General features: G+C 43.6%; 1 protein-coding gene across 7 annotated transcripts in view; it reads right to left on the bottom strand.

Moving 5' to 3' along the window:
* The window catches only part of LOC129862896 (membrane-associated guanylate kinase, WW and PDZ domain-containing protein 2-like), a 362,503-nt gene that overhangs the window by 142,748 nt on the left and 199,223 nt on the right, over positions 1-20,532 (bottom strand). For all 7 annotated transcript variants that reach the window (XM_055934977.1, XM_055934980.1, XM_055934975.1 and 4 more), the window contains exons 4-6: positions 19,255-19,482; positions 15,012-15,246; positions 9,691-9,770 (exon numbers count right to left, since the gene is read on the bottom strand). In XM_055934977.1, coding sequence (XP_055790952.1) covers positions 9,691-9,770; positions 15,012-15,246; positions 19,255-19,482 — 543 coding nt within the window. The remainder of the gene's footprint in view (positions 1-9,690; positions 9,771-15,011; positions 15,247-19,254; positions 19,483-20,532) is intronic.

Below are 20,532 nucleotides of genomic sequence, written 5' to 3'. Positions count from 1 at the left end.
TATATCTCCTCTTCATGTGAATGACTGGGATTTGGGTCTTGTCCGGTGTCTGAAGTAAATCCTTTGCGTCCGATTCGTTGTCTGTCAGTGTACCAGTGTTTTGTTGCTCGTCATTGTATTATTTTTTTTGTGGACCACAGGAAGAATAGCTGCTGCCTCTGCAAAAGCTAATGGGGATCCAAATAAACAAACAAATAAACACAGAATTCTCTGGCTGAATTTATTACATCGACTACATCAAACCACCTTGAATCGCTGCCATTTTCCACATTTATTAACTCCATTAGATATAGAGAGAGCTATATAGGGTACCATTTACTGCTTCCCCCTCCCCCTTCAAAGAACTACCTTAAATATCCTTATTTTCTCCGCTTGTCTGTGAGCCACCTTAAATGGCTGCCCTCCCTTCATATGGAAAGAGGAGACAGTTTCCATAGCAACCACAAGAGGAAGTCTCTTTTTTTATCTTCGGAGCTGAGGGCTCTGTTTTGTCTCTATTCCATGCCTCTCAAATAGAGAGAGCGAAAGAGAGAAAAGAGAAACTGAGAATTTTGTTAATAGCGTGTGTGTGTGTAATTGTGTTTGCAGTATGAAATGTATGGATGTGTGAGTGTGTATTAGCGATGTGTGTGTGCGTGTGGTTTAAGCTCTAATTCATATTACACTTGGATACGTGACTGAATGAGCGTAACACACATCTTCTATGACACTAAATCAATTGACGCCACACATGCATGCATGCACACACACGCATCAACTCAGCCTAAAATAGATAGTAACACATAGCACAGGCAGTTTAAATGAGCGTGTGGGTCATTATGTAGATGGATATTTGTGCACAAATGTGATGTGCTGGGTATAACTTCAGTTTGCATGTTTGAGTGTGTTTGTGTGTGTGTCTTGCATCTCGGATATTAAAACTAATTTTGAATCCTCTGCATTAGATGACTCATTCATCTTCTCTCTCTTACACACACACACACACTCCCCCTGACCATCAGAACACTGCAGGGACTCATCTGAATCATATCCGAGCTCAGGAAGGAAGCACACTCATACAAGGGGTGGATCATAGAATTGCATATATAATCAGAAATATAGTTGCAAGCAGCCATGACAGGGTTCAAGCTATGGCCGGCCCCACAGCATGACCTACAGGACAAATTGGACAAAGCCCTAGGATGAGCTATGTCTGTACTCCTTTACACGCTGGCCAAATATCACAACCCAAAATCAAGCAGATCATGCAACATGCTTTGACGTATTTTGGAACATTTTTAAGCAAGGAGTCATGCTGAGACCATAGTCTCTTTCGCAGATGAGCCCTGCATGGACACATCAAAAAACAACAATTAAACTATACATATCTACAGTATTTACAAATCAATTACACAATGCATGACAAGCAAACACAAAAAGGAAAACACAATCATATGAAACAAATACATTATTCAGTAAACAAGCCATCTAACATAAACCTGAATTGCCTTAGGTACCAACTCCCCCAACTTTAAGGAGTTTTGGAGATCATTCCCCATGAGGCGCAAAAAAACTAAAAGCAGATTTACCTAACTCTGTTGACATTGAAGGGATCTCCAGGGTTAGCCATCCCTGAGTCTAGGTCTGGTAACTTTTATATGTCTGAAGATCAGCAATGAAGTAAGTTATGGCGGAAGTTTATGCAAGAGGGCTTCCTGATACAAAATGCAATGAGGTGTGCTGAGCCCGTAAAAAAGCACAATGCACTATGATAAACTCCGTCCAATGGCGTTAATACAGTGGCAGCTGCATTCAGATAGACGATATCGCCATAGTCAATAACCGTAATGAATGTGGACTGAATTATTTGTTTTCTGCTATTTAATGAAATATGGGACCTGTTCATATCGAAGAAGTCTATTTACATTTGTAATATCTTAACCAACTCATCAACATGCTTTTTGAAAAATCGCTTTTCGTCAATCCAGATATCCAGAACCCAAATATTTAATGGGTGCATGCTTATTAGTAACTGGAATACGTAGTTTCATAAATGCGTGAAGTGCAGAGTCTGTTTGCTCCTCACTACACACCACAGACCAGCAAATACATATCTTTACATCATCAACATATGAATCACTACAAAACTTCTTGAATGCACTATATTAGGCCCAGCCTATGGAACTTTGGTTTTCCTAGACATGGCTACTATATTGCGATCACTGCATCCTATGGATCTGGATACTGCTTTCAAGCAAATATCTGCAGCATTAGTAAAGATGTGATCAAGAAAAAGGAGATAATTGTGGACTACAGGAAAAAGAGGACCGAGCACGCCCCCATTCTCATCGACGTGGCTGCAATGGAGCAGGTTGAGAGCTGAAGTTCATTGGTGTCCACATCACCAACAAACTAACATGGTCCAAGCACATGACAGTCGTGAAGCGGGCACGACAAAAGCTATTCCCCCTCACGAGACTGAAAAGATTTGACATGGGTCCTCAGATCCTTAAAAAGTTATACAGCTGCACCATCGAGAGCATCCTGACTGGTTGCATCACTGCCTGGTATGGCAACTGCTCGGCCTCCGACCGCAAGGCACTACAGAGGGTAGAGCGTACAGCCCAGTATATCACTGGGGCTAAGCTGCCTGCCATCCAGGACCTCTATACCAGGCGGTGTCAGAGGAGGGAATGCCCTAAAAATTGTCAAAGATCCCAGTCACCACAGTCAGACTGTTCTCTCTAATACCGCATGGCGAGCGGTACCGGAGTGCCAATTCTAGGACTAAAAGGCTTCTCAGCAGTTTTTACCATCAACCCATAAGACTCCTGAACAGGTAATCAAATGGCTACCCGGATTATTTGCATTGTGTGTCCCCCCCAAAACCTATTTTACGCTGCTGATACTCTGTGTTTATCATATATGCATAGTCACTTTAACTAAACATTCATACATACAACCTCAATTAGCCCGACCAACCGGTGCCCCCATACATTGGCTACCCGGGCTATCTGTATTGTGTCCTGCCACCCACCACCCACCAACCCCTCTTTTACGCTATTGCTACTCTCTGTTTATTATATATGCATGGTCACTTTAACCATATCTACGTACTACCTCAATCAGCCCGATTAAACGGTGCCTGTATAAAGCCTCGCGACTGTTATAGCTTCGCTACTGTTATTTTTCACTGTCTTTTTACATTTTTTTTTTTTTTTGCTTTACTTACCTATTGTTCACCTAATACCCTTTTTCATTATATTGCACTGTTTGTTAGAGCCTGTAAGTAAGCATTTCACTGTAAGGTGTTGTATTCGGCGCGCGTGACAAATAAACTTTGATTTGATAGGTCTATCTTATCATATTTCTCCAATGCCAAAAATCTGTGTGTCTTGTTTGCAACAAAGCAGTCCTTGTTTGCAAATAATTAAATCTGAGATGTCATTAGGAATCTGAGCATGGTACTTTCAAAAGTTAGACCTACCGTTCCACCCCAGACAGAGCAGGCCTACCGACACAGAAAAATGTAAGCTTTAACTGCTGGCTACTCTTCTTCCTTGGCTTAACACAATGAGAGAAGGTGAAGGACTAAACTTGATTATGGGGGCTGGTATGGCAAGGCAATGTAGGCCTCCAGGCTAATTTAGCTGAATTACGTAGGGACCTGGGCAGTATTTTCCAGGTTAAAGCAAAGGGAAAACTTCTTTGGTTTGGAAAGACCGAGCGTTGAAGCCAATGGTATGCATTGTTAACGGCTGTCAAATGGGCAGGTGACCTCTGTGGTGGGGGAGATGCAGGAGCCACCTGTGGAGTTTTATACTGAGTTGTATAGGGCAGAAATGTGTGATCCTATGTGTGCTCAGGTCTTGTTCGCAGAACTCCCCAAGCTCTCTCTGGCACAGAGGGATGAAATTGACATTCCTCTGTTGTCCCATGAACTGTCAGAGGCCGTAACCCAGATGTCCCCTGGTCGTGCACCGGGGATCGATGGATACCCAGTTGAGTTTTATAAAAAATTCTGGGGAATAATTGGACTGGACCTCTTTTGCGTGTTGCGTGAATGCGTCGGGTTAGGAGAGTTACCAATGAGCTGCCGTCGGGCGGTTCTGACTCTCCTGCCCAAAAAAGGGGACTTGTGTGAACTTAAGAACTGGAAGCCTGTGGCATTGCTCTGTGCGGGACCACAAGATATTTGCCAAGGTCCTCTCTAACAGACTGAAGTCCCATCTGGACTCGATAGTACATAAGGACCAAACACATTGTGTACCGGGATGCTCAATCACGGAAAACGTGTTCTTAATCAGGGACATGTTGGACTTGTCGAGAGGTTCTAATGTGAACTTTGGACTGGTTTCTTTAGATCAAGAGAAGGCTTTTGATAGAGTGGACCTTGAGTATCTGTTTAATGTGATGTCTGTGTTTGGGATTTTTTTTTGGACCTGTGTGAACCTGTTGTATGCTGGGGGCGTCATGTATAGTCAAGGTGGGAGGAGTGCTCAGTAGGCTAGTCTGGGTGAGACGGAGAAGTAGACAAGGATGCCCCATATCGGGGCAGTTATATACACTAGGCATTGAGCCTTTTCTGGGCCTGCTACGCAGGAGACTGCAGGAAGTGTGCTGGACAGGCATGGGTGTGGTGACAGGCATAACAGTGTCAGCATATGCAGATTACGTTTCTGTGATGGTCAGGGATAGGCAGGATAGGCACTAGAGACCAGTCTGAAGGTGTACGAGGGACATTCTTCAGATAAGGCAAACTGGGGCAAAAGCAAAGCTCTGTTATTTAGGGCATGGGGGATAGGGCTCCTCTGCTTCCAGGGGGTTTGCGGTGGGGTTATGAAGGTCTTAAAATGTTGGGTGTACCTGGACTTGTAGAGGTGGGTCAGGAAGAACTGGGAGGGGCTGTCACAGGCAGTGGTGTCAAGACTGGCCAGGTGGAGGTGGCTCCTGTCCAAAGTGTCATATAGAGGGTGGGTGCTGATAATCAACAACCTGGTGGCATCTTCCCTGTGGCATAAACTGGCTGTCATCAACCCTCTCGCCGGTCTGCTCGCAGACCTGCAATGCAAGCTGGTGGGCTTTTTCTGGTCGGGCCATCACTGGTTGAAAGAGCAGTGTTGTACTCGGCCATCCACGAAGGAGGACAGGGCCTGGTGGAACTGGAGAGCAGGGTAGCTGCTTTCTGACTAAAGGTGGTGCAGAGACTGCTGTTCCAGACTGATGTTGGCTGGAGGGAGCCAGCATGCGCGCTGCTGAGGAGAGCTGGCGGATTACGGTTGGACCGGAAGCTGTTCCACATGAGGCTGGAAAGGCTGAGTACAGCAGGTCTCTCTGATTATTACTCTGCGGTGCTGAGGGCCTGGCAGCTGCTAAGGCCCACACGAGAAGGGGGTGTGGAGCCTGGGTTGTGGGTGTGGGAGAAGCCTATCTTCCACAACCCAGCCATCCCTTTGAGATTGGTTCAGTCAGCCACCCTGCAGATACAACTGATGGTAGCGGGTTTACAAAGGCTGGGTGACCAACGACTGCTGGGAGAGGAGGGGTGGAAAACCCCGGAAGTCCTGGCACAACAAACAGGAATACTGTCTCTTAGGCTGCTGGGGAGATTCCTGGAGGAGGTCCAGGAGGCACTGTCTGAGCCGGTAAGGGGGGTGTTTGAGTGGCCAAAGGGGGAGGGGCCACCAATGTTTACTACAGGTGATGTCAGAGACTGGGGACTGGCAAGGGGGTCTGGAGGACTTGTTAGATTTTAACACTCCGAGCATGGGGGAGTTTGAGGGGGTGGGAGGTAAAGCCCTCTACAACCAAGGTGAGTAACATTAGTGGGTCTAACAGGTTTGAAGGTACATCAGTGGCAGGGGGAGTGTGGGGAGGAGAGTATGGTGGGTTTTAGATGGAGGGGGTTCTACAAACCCCCAACACCAAAGAGGTCAGGGGACCTCCAATGGAGGCTTCTACATGGAGCCCTGGCCACTAACAGCTGGTTGGCACAGGTTGAACCGGTAGTCGGGCAGGGGTGTTCTTCTGTGTTATGAGAGAAACTGTGATTCATGTGTTTTCTGTGTGCGCCAGGTTAATGCCATTAATGCCTGTGTTGGAATGTCTGCGTGAGAGGGTGGGGGTGTTTTTTAATTTTGGGATGTTTATAATGGGGTATAGGTATTCAAATAAGGAAAAGGCCAAATGTGTTTTGTTGAATTTTCTGTTGGCTATTTGGATAACAAAGAGGAATAGGGTGGGGGGGATAACATACCTTTACTATTATCTAAAGGGATGGTCTCTGCGCGCCTTAGGGTAGAATTTGAGTTCTATAAAATGATAAAAAGTGTGGAAATGTTTCAGGAGATATGGTGTGTTGGGGGGGCTGTGAGGTTTTTTGGTTATTGTGGTGTTGTTTTGCATCGTGTGGTAGAGGGAAAGGTGAGTATGGTACATGTATGCAGTACAGGATATATTTGGGTGTTATATTTTAATGGGGGGAAGGTTTTAATGAAATGAGAATGTTTCAAAAAAGACAAAAAGTCTCTCTCTCTCTCTCAACCCAGCAGGACAGCAAGAGGATGTCAGAGGGAGAGTGAAGGACATTGAGGATTCAAAGGAAAGAGAGAGAGGAAAATGATCTGGAGGGCGAGAGATAAGGGGAAGGCTGATGAACGTAAACATGTATTTGTTTCTGCCTCCCTGTTTGTAGCTGTGAGGCTCCAGGAAATCCCAGAATTATTCAGTCAGACTGGCAGCAAACAACGACAAACAACATTAGGGCTATGTACTGTACCAATACTAAAAACAGGCTTCCCTTCCTATATTATTGAACCCTTCCCTACCTATATCCTAAACCCTTCCCTATGTCCTATTCCCTTCCCTTCCGACGTCCTATTCCCCTTCTTTCCGGTCTCCTATTTCCTTCCTTCATTTCCTTTCCTACATCCTCCCTTCCTTTCCTATATTCTATCCTCTTCCGAAGTCTTATTCTCCTCCTTTCTTAGATCCTATTTCCTTAATTAATTTCCCTTACTACTTCCTCCCTCCCTTCCTTTCCTATGTCCTATTCCCCTTCCTTCCTATGTCCTGAAACCCACCCTTTTCGAAATCGTCCCATTCCTTTCCTATGTCCTAGAACCCCCCCCCCCCCCCCACCACTTAATTTCTACATCGTATACCCCTCTGTCTTATTTCCTTCCCTATCCTATGTCCTAAAACCCTCACCTTCCTTTCCAATGTACTAGTCTCTTCCCTTCCTATTCTAAATCATATTCCATTCTATTCCTTTTCCAGGCCTATGTCCTCTCCCCTTCCCTTCATAAGTCCTCTTCCTTTCCCTTGATTTCCTGTTTGCATACCCTTCCCAATTAATATCCCTTCCTTTCCTACATCCCATTCCTTTTCCACGTCCTATTCTCTTCATTTCCTTTCCTATTTATTTCCCTTCCTTTCCTATGTCATAAAATCCTACACTTACTATATCCTGTCCTATTCTCCTATTCTTAATTTCCTGTTTCCTTGCCCTTGCTGATTTAGAAGGACATATACTGGCTGAAAATGTGGAGGCAATATGGCAGGAATTCCCTGCATATGATTATTAACTATCCAGTTTAATGTTTTAGGTATTCTTGAGAATTTCACAGTGAGAGAGAAAATAAAAATAGATTAAAAAAATTAGGGATAAAGGAGCTATTATAATTCCTGTCACACACAGGTTCTTTACTGGACAGAGAGGAGAGGGGGGGAGAAGTCACGGTTAACCCAGAACTAAAACCTAGCGTAATTTGGTAAGGTTTGCAGTCTCCACTCGTAACTCTCATTCAACAAAGCTATAAATATTTATATTTACATAACATTAGGAACACCTGCTCTTTCCATGACATAGACTGACCAGGTGAATCCAGGTGAAAGCTATGAGCCTTGAGACAATTGAAACATGGATTGTGTGTGCGTGCCAATCAGAAGGTAAATCGACAAGACAAAATATTTAAGTGCCTTTGAACAGGGTGTGTCAAGAACTGCAACCCTTCTGGGTTTTTCATACACAACAGTTTCCCATGTAGCAAGAATGGTCCACCACCCAAAGGATTTCCAGCAAACTTGACACAACAGTGCGAAGCATTGGAGTCAACATGGACCAGCAGCTCTGTGGAATGCTTTCAACATCTTGTAAAGTCCATGCCCCAACAAATTGAGGCTGTACTGAGGGCAAAAGTGGATGGAACTCAATATTAGTATTTGGTATTTTATTAGGATCCCCATTAGCTTTTGCAAAAGCAGCAGCTGCTCTTCCTGTGGTCCACACAAAACATGACATACTACAGAACATTAATAAACAGTAACAGCTAAAAGACAGAAATACATAAACTGGTGTTCCTAATAGTGTTCCTAATGTTTTGTACACTCAGTGTATGGCAATATATAGATACACTATATAAACAAAAGTATGTGGACACCCCTTCAAATTAGCGGATTCGGCTATTTCAGCCACACCCGTTGCTAACAGGTGTATAACATCTAGCACACAGCCATGCAATCTCCATAGGGAAATATTGGCAGTAGAATGGCCGTACTGAAGAGCTCAGTGAGTTTCAACGTGGCACTGTCATAGGATGCCACCTTTCCAACAAGTCAGTTCTTTAAATGTCTGCCCTGCAAGAGCTGCCCCGGTCAAATGTAAGTGCTGTTATTGTGAAGTGTAAATGTCTAGGTTCAGCTGCGAACTGGTAGGCCACACAAGCTCACAGAACGGGACCGCTGAGTGCTGAAGAGCGTAGTGTATAAAAATCATCTGTCCTCAGTTACAACACTCACTACCAAGTTGCAAACTGCCTCTGGAAGCAATGTCAGCACAAGAACTGTTCATCGGGAGTTTCATGAAATGGGTTTCCATGGCCGAGCAGCCTAAAAGACTAAAATCACCATGCGGAATTGCCAAGCATCGGCTGGAGTGGTGTAAAGCTTGCCGCCATTGGACTCTGGAGCAGTGGAAACGCATTCTCTGGAGTGATTAATCACGCTTCATCTGGCAGTCCAACGGACTAATCTGGGTTTGGCGGATACCAGGAGAATGCTACCTGCCCGAATGCATATAAAGTTTGGTGAAGGAGAAATAATGGTCTCAGTCAACAAGCATACACACTCACACAAAAAGTAAAATCGACAATGTGTAACATAGTTCGGACTGGGCCCCTTAGTTCCAGTGAAGAGAAATCTTAAAGCTACAGCATACATTCTAGACAATTCTGTGCTTCCAAGTGCGTGGCAACAGTTTGGGGAAGACCCTTTCCTGTTTCAGCATTACAATGCCCCCGTGCACAAAATGAGGTCCATACAGAAATGGTTTGTTGAGATCGGTGTGTAAGAACTTGACTGGCCTCCACAGAGCCCTGACCTCAACCCCATCGAACACTGTTGGGAAAAATTGGAACGGTGACTGCAAGCCAGGCCTAATCGCCCCACATCAGTAACCGACCTCACTAATACTCTTGTGGCTGAATGGAAGCAAGTCCCAGCATCAATGTTCCAACATCTAGTGGAAAGCCTTCCCAGAAGAGTGGGGGCTGTTATAGCAGTAAAGGGGGGACCAACTCCATATTAAATGCCCATCACTTTGGAACGTTATGTTCCATGAACAGGTGTCCACATACTCTTTGAAGAGAAGAAGAGAAACACCTCATCCATAAACATAGATTTGTGCATTTACATAAAAACAAAAACACTCACCGTCCTCTTTGCACTCCTCAGGTGGCTTGGCCTTCTTTGCCAGCCGAGGATCCAGCCATGATGTGGTTTTGGTGTTGTGACTGGAGAGGGAAAGCGAGACAGAGAGCGAGAGAGACAAGGAGGAGGACAGAGAGGGGGGAGGAGGAGAAAGAGATACAGTACGTAAATGGAGAGGAGAGACCGAGGCAAGGAATACAGAGAGGACAAGAAGAGAGAGAGAGAGAGAGAGAGATCAGCGCCTGTGTGGTTGAGTGGCAATACCCTTCACAAAATCACATTAGAACCCAAAGTTTGTAGGTTCAATTCCTGCGACCACCTTTTATACTTTCATTACCTATCCTGTATACCACTGTTTCTGTACTGTCTGAATGTCATACTAAAATATGAAAGGAGAGTGGAATTTCCCTCTCATTTAAAAAAAGATTTAACCCCCATCCCCTGTGAATGTGTGTTTTTTTACAATGTTTTATGTGGAGTTGAGATGGGCAGGGCAGAGGTTGTGTGTATGAGTGAAAGAGGGTAAGATATTTAAGGTGAACAAAACTGCCATAAATTCTCTAATTGTCCCTCTGCTCCTCATTAGAAAGACAGAGAGAGAGAGAAACAGTTTGTGTGTGTGTAAAATGACCTGTCAAACACCCTGGTGATGGCTGAAATGGATGAACGGAATATATTGTCTTTCTGTTGCAACTACTGTATAAGAACGCTTAAGCTTCATCAGAGATTTAACACATCTCGACATTTACAGTGCCTTCAGAAAATATTCACATTTGTGTTACATTTAATCTTTATTAAATTTAGATTTTGTGTCACTAATCTACACACACTACCCCATAATGTCAAAGTGGAATTCTGGTTTTAGAAATGTTTACAAATGAATTTAAAAGGAAAAGCTTCATGTCTTGAGTCAATAAGAATTCAACCCTTTCGGTATTGCAAGCCTAAATACAGTGCCTTCGCAAAGTATTCAGACCCCTTGACTTTTCCACATTTCGTTACGTTACAGCCTTATTCTAAAATTGATTACAATGTTTTTTCCCCTGATCAATTCACACACAATATCCCATAATGACAAAGTAGTTTTTTTGGCTCATTTATAAAAAATAATACATTGAAATCAAATCGTATTGGTCACATGCGCTGAATACAACAGGTGTAGACCTTACAGTGAAATGTTTACTTACAAGCCCCTAACCAGCAATTAAGTAAAAAGAAAAATACAAATAAGAAATAAAAGTAACAAGTAATTAAAGAGCAGCAGTAAAATAACAATAGCAAGACAATATACAGGGGTCAATGTGTGGGGGCACCGGTTAGTTGAGGTAATATGTACACGTAGGTAGAGTTATTAAAGAGACTATGCATATATGATAACAACAGAGAGTAGCATCGGTGTAAAATAGGGGGGGGGGGGGGGCAATTCAAATAGTCTGGTTTGCCATTTGGTTAGATGTTCAGGAGTCTTATGGCTTGGTCGTAGAAACTGTTAAAAAGCCTTTTGGACCAAAATAGCACGTTTACATAAGTATTCAGACCCTTTACTCAGTAATTTGTTGAAGCACTTTTGGCAGGGATTATAGCATCAAGTCATCTTGGATATGACGCTACTAGCTTGCCACACCTGTATTTAGGGAGATTCTTCTCTGCAAATATTCTCAAGCTCTGTCAGGTTGGATGGAGAGCGTTGCTGCACAGATATTTTCAGTTCTCTCCAGAGATGTTCGATCGGGTTCAAGTCCTGGCTCTAGCTGGGCCACTCAAGGACATTCAGAGACTTGTCCCGAAGCCACTCCTGCGTTGTCATGGCTGTGTGCTTAGGGTCATTACCATGTTGGAAGGTGAACCTTAGCCCTAGTCTGAGGTCATGAATGCTCTGGAGCAGTTTTTCATCAAGGATCTCTGTACTTTGCACTGTTCATCTTTGCCTCAATCCTGACAAGTCTTCCAGTCCCTGCCGTTGAAAAACATCTCCACAGCAATGCTGCCAACACCATGCTTCCCCGTAGAGATGGTGACAGGTTTCCTCCTGATGTGAATCTTCACATTCAGGCCAAAGAGTTCAATCTTCGTTTCATCAGAACACAGATCCTGTTTCTCATGGTCTGAGAGTCTTTCATCAGAATCTTATTTCTCATGGTCTGAGAGTCTTCTGGAGTTTAAAGACTCTCATGGTCTGAGAGTCTCTAAACTCCAGCAGGCTGTTATGTGTCTTTTACTGAGGTGTGGCTTCAGTCTGGCAACTGTATCATAAAGGCCTGATTGGTGGAGTGCTGCAGAGATGGTTGTCCTTCAGGAATGTTCTCCCATCTCCATAGAGGAACTCCAGAGCTCTTTCAGAGTGACTATCTGGTTCTTGTTCACCATCCTGACCAAGGTTATTCTCCCCCGATTGCTCAGTTTGGCTGGGCGGCCAGCTCTGGGAAGAGTCTAGGTGGTTCCAAACTTCTTCCATTTTTAAGAATGATGGAGGTCACTGTGTTCTTGGGGACCTTCAATGCTGCAGACATTTTTTAGTACCCTTCCCTAGATCTGTGCCTTGACACAATCCTGCCTCGGAGCTCTACGGACAATTTCTTTGACCTCGTGGCTTGGTTTTTGCTCTGACATGCACTGTCAACCATGGGACCTTATATAGACAGGTGTGTGCCTTTCCAAATCATGTCCAATCAATTGAATTTATCACAGGTGGACTCCAATCAAGTTGTAGAAACTTCTCAAGAATGATCAATGGAAACAGGATGCACCTGAGCTCAATTTCGAGTCTCATAGCAACGTGTCTGAATGCTTAAGTAGATAAGGTATTTCTGTTTTTTATTTTTAAGTCGTTTGCTAAATTTTCTAAAAATCTGTTTTTGCTTTGTCATTGTGTGGTATATTATGTAGATTTATGAGAAACATGTTTAATTTAATCAATTTTAGAATAAGGCTGTAATGTAACAAAATGTGGAAAAAGTCAAGAGGTCTGAATACTTACCGAATACACTAAGTTCAGGAGTAAAAATGTGCTTAACATGTCACATAATAAGTGATATGGATTCTCTCTGTCTGCAATAATAGTTTAACATAATTTTTTGAATTACTACCCTATCTCCAATACAATTATCTTTCAGGCCCCTCATCCGAGCTGTGAATTTCAAGAACAGATTCAACCACAAAGACCAGGGTGGTTTTCCAATGGTTCACAAAGAAGGGCACCTACCTAGATGGGGGAAAAAGCATTCAGTACATGTAATATCCCTTTGTGCATTGTGCAGTTATTAATTACACTTTGGATGGTGTATCAATAAAAACTGTCTCGACAAAGATACAGGCACCCTCCTAACTACTTTGCCGGAGAGTAAGGAAACTGCTCAGGGATTTCACCATGAGGCCAATGGTGATTTTAAAACAGTTAGAGTTTTTATGGCCGTGATAAGAGAGAACTGAGGATGGATCATCAACATTGTAGTTACTCCACAATACTAACATAACCTGTCTAGGACCGAGGTTCCGCTAGCGGAACCCCTCGCCAACAGCCAATGAAAATGCAGGGCGCCAAATTCAATCAACAGAAATCATAAATAAAATTTCTCAAACATACAAGTATTTTACACCATTTTAAAGACAAAATTCTCGTTAATCCAATCACAGTGTCCGATTTCAAAAAGTATTTTCGGCGAAAGCAGAACATATCATTATGTTAGGTCAGCAACTAGTCACAGAAAGCATACAGCGATTTTCCAACCAAAGAGAGAAGTCACAAAAGCAGAAATAGAGATAAAATTAATCACTAACCTTTGATATTCTTCATCAGATGACACTCCCGGGACAACATGTTACACAATACATGTATGTTTTGTTCGATCAAGTTCATATTTATATCCAAAAACCTCAGTTTACATTTGGCTTTGCCTCCAAAACATCCCGGGAATTTGCACAGATCAATTTACAGAAATACTCATAATAAACATTGATAAAAGATACAAGTGTTATTCACAGAATTAAAGATATACTTCTCCTTAATGCAACCGCTGTGTCAGATTTCAAAAAATCTTTACGGAAAAAGCACACCATGCTATAATCTGAGTACAACGCTCAGAGCCCAAATAAGCCATAACGATATCCGCCATGTTTTGGAGTCAACAGAAGTCAGAATAGCATTATAAATATTCACTTACCTTTGATGATCTTCATCAGAATGCACTCCCAGGAATCCCAGTTCCACAATAAATGTTTGATTTGTACAATAAAGTTCATCATTTATGTCCAAACACCTCCAACTCCAAACACCTCCTGTCAGGGCGTTTAGCCCAGTTTTCCACATTCATGAAGCGCGAACACTAGGAGCAGACGAAAAGTTAAAAAGTTCCGTCATAGTCCGTAGAAACATGTCAAACGAATTATAGAAACAATCTTTAGGATGTTTTTAACATAAATCTTCAATAATGTTCCAACCGGAGAATTCCTTTGTCTTCAGAAATGCAATGGAACTCAAGCTAACTCTCACATGAACGCGCATGGTCAGCTCGTGGCACTCTGGGAGAGACTTTACTCAATCCCCTCTCATTCGTCCCCACTTCACAGTAGAAGCATCAAACAAGGTTCTAAAGACTGTTGCCATCTAGTGGAAGCCTTAGGAAGTGCAACATGACCAATATCCCACTGTATCTTCAATAGGGAATGAGTTGAAAAACGACCAACATCAGATTTCCCACATCCTGGTTGGATTTTTTCTCAGGTTTTTGCCTGCCATATGAGTTCTGTTATACTCACAGACATCATCCAAACAGTTTTAGAAACTTCAGAGTGTTTTCTATCCAAATATACTAATAATATGCATATATTAGCAACTGGGACTGAGTAGCAGGCAGTTTACTCTGGGCACGCTTTTCATCCATACGTGAAAATGCTGCCCCCTATCCCAAACAAGATAAATGACTGTGTAAAGATGGAAGCCTGTACCGAATGAAAATATTCCAAAACAAGGATTCTATTTGCAATAAGGCACTAAATTAATACTGAAAAAAATGTGGCAAAGAAATATACTTATTGTGCTGAATACAAAGCCATGCATGATGCAGCCACCATCATTCTAAAAAAATACTAAAATTTCAATACCTAAATTCCCACCGAATTCCATGATCTCCATTCATTAATTACCCAGATTTTTTTTTTATGTGCTTTAATTCAGTGAATACCTGATGTATTTGTAACATTCAAAAATCTATTGTCCAACTGTTTTATTGGAATTGCTGTTAAAAACGTTGAACTATTCTGATGACCATTGCTAGTGTGTGTGTGCATGCGTGCGTCACCGTCCCCCCACATAAACACACACTTACTCTATGAAGTAGACCTCTCCTTTCTCTGTGTAGGCCATCTCCCAGTTGTCAGGCAGGGGTCCCAGTTCCTCCTCATCCCCCTCGGGGAGTTTGGGGGGTGATTTGGGGGAGTCCCCGTCAGGGGGCTCCTCTCCCTCTGTGGGGGGCTCAGTGGCGGGAGGGGGCAGTGTTGGGGCCTCCACCACAGAAACCTCCCCCGACCCATCTGTGCTCTTGTCCTCATGCTCGCTTGTCTCTGTAGAAAACATAGCGAGAAACAAATCCAGACAGATGTTTTAAAACGCTCATACAGTATGGTCTTTTCTCATACACCTCAGTCCCCATAGTCCCTTTGGGCTGATTTTGACTTGAGAACTGCTGACTTCAGAAGTCTGCATTGACATTGGTGGCATTCCTGGCTGACTGCATTGCGGACATTGCATTGCATCAACCAATGGTTGTGCGCCACGTCATCAACTGTGCAGTAGGGCATCAGATTGCCATATCATACAATGTGGTTAGTTGATGCTAAACATCTCTCCGTGTGTTGTGAGATTTGGCAGGTGTCTAATGTAGTCAGGCAGGAATGCATTGATGAACGATCTCAACTCTGAAACGGCCCCTTCGTGGTGGAAAGAGAGCTCTCTAGAGAAAACCACCTCCCTGTGGATTAATGCTGAGCAAAGAAGAACACAGCTCTAGTGGTCAAAAGACTCTTTTCACACACTTAAGTGTCCCATGGAGCAGATTAGGGATACACGAACACACAGAATACATGACCTGTCTTTAAACACACGCTATGATATTCCTGTTAGTGTTCTCTACTAGAGCTCAACAAAGACCTTCTAACATTTATGTATTCACGTTCGGTTAGAGAAAACTGTAGCAAACATTATGAATACGCTGTTCGGTATATAAGAATATTTTGAAGATAAATACACAACGTAGAGGATGAGAGGACTTAAAACTAGAGTACTAATGGTCAATAGGGAATTGTAAATAGGAGTTTGGTTTCAATTAAACAGCTGTTTAGAATCTGTGGAATGTCACTCCTGAATTCAGAGCTACGTCTGCTACGTTCTGTACATTGAGTCTGGAGCAGGGTACTTGTTTTTTTGGCCATTGGCCCAGTGGTACTGCAAGGACTTCTGATTGGTCAACCCAGGCTAGGATGGGGGGGTTAAAAATGGCATCCTGTTCCTTTGTTTGGGGGAGAAAAGCTGAGGACAGGGAAGACTGAACATTACCTCCCAGCATAACATCTATGATTTGTCCCCCCTGAATAAACCTATTTTTCTCCCCCTGATTTGTTTTGGGGTTTGTGTTATTGAAGAATGACATCAACTGCTAACAGGTAGGAGTGAAAACGTTGCTTTAAAGACCGGGTGTATGGGGCATAGGGTGAATATTCCCATATATGCTGATCTAGGGTCCGTTTTGCATTTACCCCACTAATGGGTGAGGGGAAGCTGAGCCTAAATCTGTAAAGGAAACTATAGGATGGGCTGTCAGTGTCTCGATAGTTTGTCCTTGCCTTCAACTGAAAATACGTCTGTGTATGCGCATCCCTGTATGTGTCGTTCCTCCAGTGTTGTTTCTCTTGCTACACTGGGTCCACACTCACAGCCAATCAATAGTAGCTCCCACTAGATATCTGTCCCATAGGTCTCTTATCTTCTTACCTCCCTCTCCTGTTTCTGTGTGTGTGTTTGTGTCACAGGGTGTGTATTTGGACAGTTGTGTTCCAACAACAATGCACACGCACACACCCAAGAGGGTAATACGGCTGTCCCCATAGGAGATCCCTTTTGGGTTCCATGTGGAACCCTCTGTAGAAAGGGTTTTACATGAAACCCAAAATGGTTCTTCAAAGGGTTCTCTTATTAGGACAGCCAAATAATTATTTTTCGAAGAGTGCAGGGGACTGTCACAACCACATTTGCTTTGATTTAGATCTGTCCTTAGTCTCATTCTGGCTCTGGTCCTATTTCTCCCTCTCCATCCCTCTGTGTCACTCTCTTTTCTCTTCTCTCCATTGCCGTCCTATGGGACTCCCAATCACAGCCGGTTGTGATACAGCCTGGATGTGTGGACCCTCTACTACTCTCTGTCCTGGTTTCCATTAATACCTACACAGCTCTCTTCCTCCATCTATCCCTCTCCCTTTCTCTCCCCCTGTCCCTGTCTCTTTATCCATCTCTCCATCTGCCTCCCTCTCTATCTCCATCTCTCTCCTTCCCTATCTCCCTCCTCGGTTGCTCCCCTTCTTTCAGCCCCTCCTCCTCCTCCTCCACCTCTCTCTCTGACTCATTCAGTATTTGACCCCTGAAGTCTTCATCTGTCTCTCTATATCTCTCTCATTTTCTGACACCCCTTTTTATTCTTATCGTCTCCTGGCCGCGGGAAGATGATTTGGGGTGGGGTTGCTGACGAGTATTTATTTATTTTGTATATATACATATATATATATACAGTAATTATTTTTATTGCAATTTATCAGGGGTGCTGCAGCTATGCCCTCTTCCTATTTCTATCTCTTCCATCTCTCTCTTCTGAGGGACATAGGCCCTGTGTTGGCTCGGCTGTGACTCTGCGTTTGTGTGCTCGTGTGCATGTGTGTGTATGTACATGCGCTTGTACACACACAGGCATGTGTGTGTTTGCACACGTTTGTATACATGTGAGAGAGTGTGTGTGTATTAAGGTTTCATATTTTCCTGGTATTTTACAAATGTTCCATCCTGAGAATAAATCACTTTTCTCCTGGGTAACCCGGTATTTCTGGAAGTGTTGTTCAAAAGCCTATAAAACCAATGGACAGAATCATGAAGGAAGAGCAGGAAGGAAGAGCTCAAGATGAAATTGTACTGCAGCATGTGGTGGAACAGTCTGGCAGATATGGTAGATATTGTGTGTAGCACAGTGCTGTTTGCAATGGCATGGTAGGAGAACCCGTTGCTCGCAGTAATTTATGCTCATTTCATCCAGTTATGAGTAGGCTTGAGGTAAGACTGCACCGTTCTAGGACGCGTTGCTGCCAACTCTCACCCTCCTTCTGCCTCGGTGGCATTTGTTTTAGTGAAGCTCTGCTACACAGCCCCCCAAAAATGTAAAAATAAAAGTAGGTTGGCCTACCCTACCAACCTGTAGCTCAAAAATTGAAGCCAAGTTTGTTGCCGTAGGCCAACTGCATTTAAATTTGTATTTATTCATAGTAAACTAAGCAAGTCAGTTAAGAACAAATTCTTATTCACAATGACGGCCTACCCCGGTCAAACCCTAACCCAGATGATGCTGGGCCAATTGCACACCGCCCTATGCAACTCCTAATCACGGCCGGTTGTGATACAGCCTTGAATAAAACCAGGGTCCGTAGTGACACCTCTAGCACTGAGATGACAGCTGCACCACCCGGGAGTATTTCAAGGTTGCATGTATAGTTTCAGAATAAACAATATGCATAAACAATATATAGTAAATACGATCGACTATTACAACAGCGCACACACTCACAGACACACACTACGCGTTAATGATTGATAATGCTGATAGCTGTCACGCCCTGATCTGTTTCACCTACCCTTGTGCTTGTCTCCACCCCCGCCAGGTGTCGCTCATCATCTCTCCTAGCTCCTATTTTTCCTAGTTCTCCTGGTTTTGACCCTTGCCTTGTCCTGACACCGAACCCGCCTGCCTGACCCTTCTTCCTGTCCTGACCTCGAGACTGTCTAACGCCCTGTACTGTTTGGACCCTGACCTGGTTTATGAACTCTCGTCTGTACCTTACCTGCCTTTTGCCTACCCCTCGTGTTATAATAAATGTTGGAGCTCAACCATCTGCCTCCTGTGTCTGCATATGGGTCTCGCCTTATGCCCTTATGATAGCAGAGCAGACAAGGCCGCGAGAGGCCAGATTTAGCTACTGCATATAACATTTAATGTCATGCTGTTCATATCAATCATTTTTTTATAATATAGCGGTTTCTCGTAGTTATTTATCCCGGTAAACGGGGGTGTGTTTGGGAGGGAAATCTCGGTAACCTGGTTACCGCTATTAATCCCTGTTTATGTATTTCGTGAAATTAAGAATAGGACTAGGGTCAAGGGGTGTTTTTTGGACAGTACCCAGTTATACAATTTGAAAGGGCTAGAGACATTATTCCATACAGACAGTGATCCCAGAGAGTGTTCCTGCGCAGGGCCACACACAACTTGACCCCGCTCCCCTCCCCCATACACCCACCAACACTGCACGCCCGCTCACCTGGTGTGATGGCCACCCCGTTCCCATTGACCACGGGGGGGCTGCTTTCCTCTTCTTCCTCGGGCGGCTCCAGGCTGGCTTGTCGCTGCATGTTTCTGACCGACTGGTTCCTCTTCCTCTTGCCCTGGATGCTGGGCCGGGCTCCGGGAAGCAGCACCTCACTCACATTCAGTGGAGGGGCCGCCGGACTGGGCTCGGCTGGGGGCTTGGGAGTACCGTATAAGTTCTCTGGAGAAGGGAAAACGAATGCACAAATGAGTGAAGTGCAGGCCAGCGGCACAAAGGTTGCCACAAACTGCATTGCTCCGCTGATCCAATACATTATTTATCAACAATCATTTCTACAGCAAGTTACCTTCCTCAAGGCACAGTAGAGAGAAAGATTTCCCATGCCAATAGAGCCCCATTTAAATAATTTAATTGAGAGAGAGACACATACATACACAAACATTCTCACACACAAACAAACAAAAAAAAAGAGAGAAACAAACACATATTCTTAGACAAGCACGTATGCACTCACCCATTCCTGCAACAGTGGAACATAATCAGATACCACACAAGGAATGTGTTTGCATGTACACTACACACATGCAACCAAACACGCTCATCAAATGCTGTGGTTATAAGATAAATCTTCACACATCCCTTCATATACGTATACAGTTGAAGTCGAAAGTTTACATACACCTCAGCCAAATACATTTAAATTCCTGACATTTAATCCTTGTAGAAATGCCCTGTCTTTGGTCAGCTAGGATCACCACTTTATTTTAAGAATATGAAATGTCATAAAATTAGAGAGAATGATTTATTTCAGCTTTTATTTCTTAAATCACATTCCCATTGGGTCAGAAGTTTACATACACTCAATTAGTATTTGGTAGCTTTGCCTTTAAATTGTTTAACTTGGGACAAACGTTTCAGTAACCTTCCACAAGCTTCCCACAATAAGTTGGGGGAATTTTGGCCCATTCCTCTTGACAGAGCTGGTGTAACTGAATCACGTTTGTAGACCTCCTTGCTCGCACACACATTTTCAGATCTGACCACAAATGTTATATACGATTGAGGTCTTTGTGATGACAACTCCAATACTTTGACTTTGTTGTCCTTAAGCCATTTTGCCACAACTTTGGAAGTATGCTTGGAGTCATTGTCCATTTGGAAGACCCATTTGCGACCAAGCTTTAACTTCCTGACTGATGTCTTAAGATGTTGCTTCAATATATCCACATCATTTTACACCCTCATGATGGCATCTATTTTGTGAAGTGC

Source organism: Salvelinus fontinalis, chromosome 9 (genome assembly GCF_029448725.1).
Source record: "Salvelinus fontinalis isolate EN_2023a chromosome 9, ASM2944872v1, whole genome shotgun sequence".
Lineage (NCBI taxonomy): Eukaryota > Metazoa > Chordata > Actinopteri > Salmoniformes > Salmonidae > Salvelinus > Salvelinus fontinalis.
The sequence above is the reverse complement of the archived record's forward strand: the minus strand, read 5'-3'. Positions and strand labels throughout refer to the sequence as shown.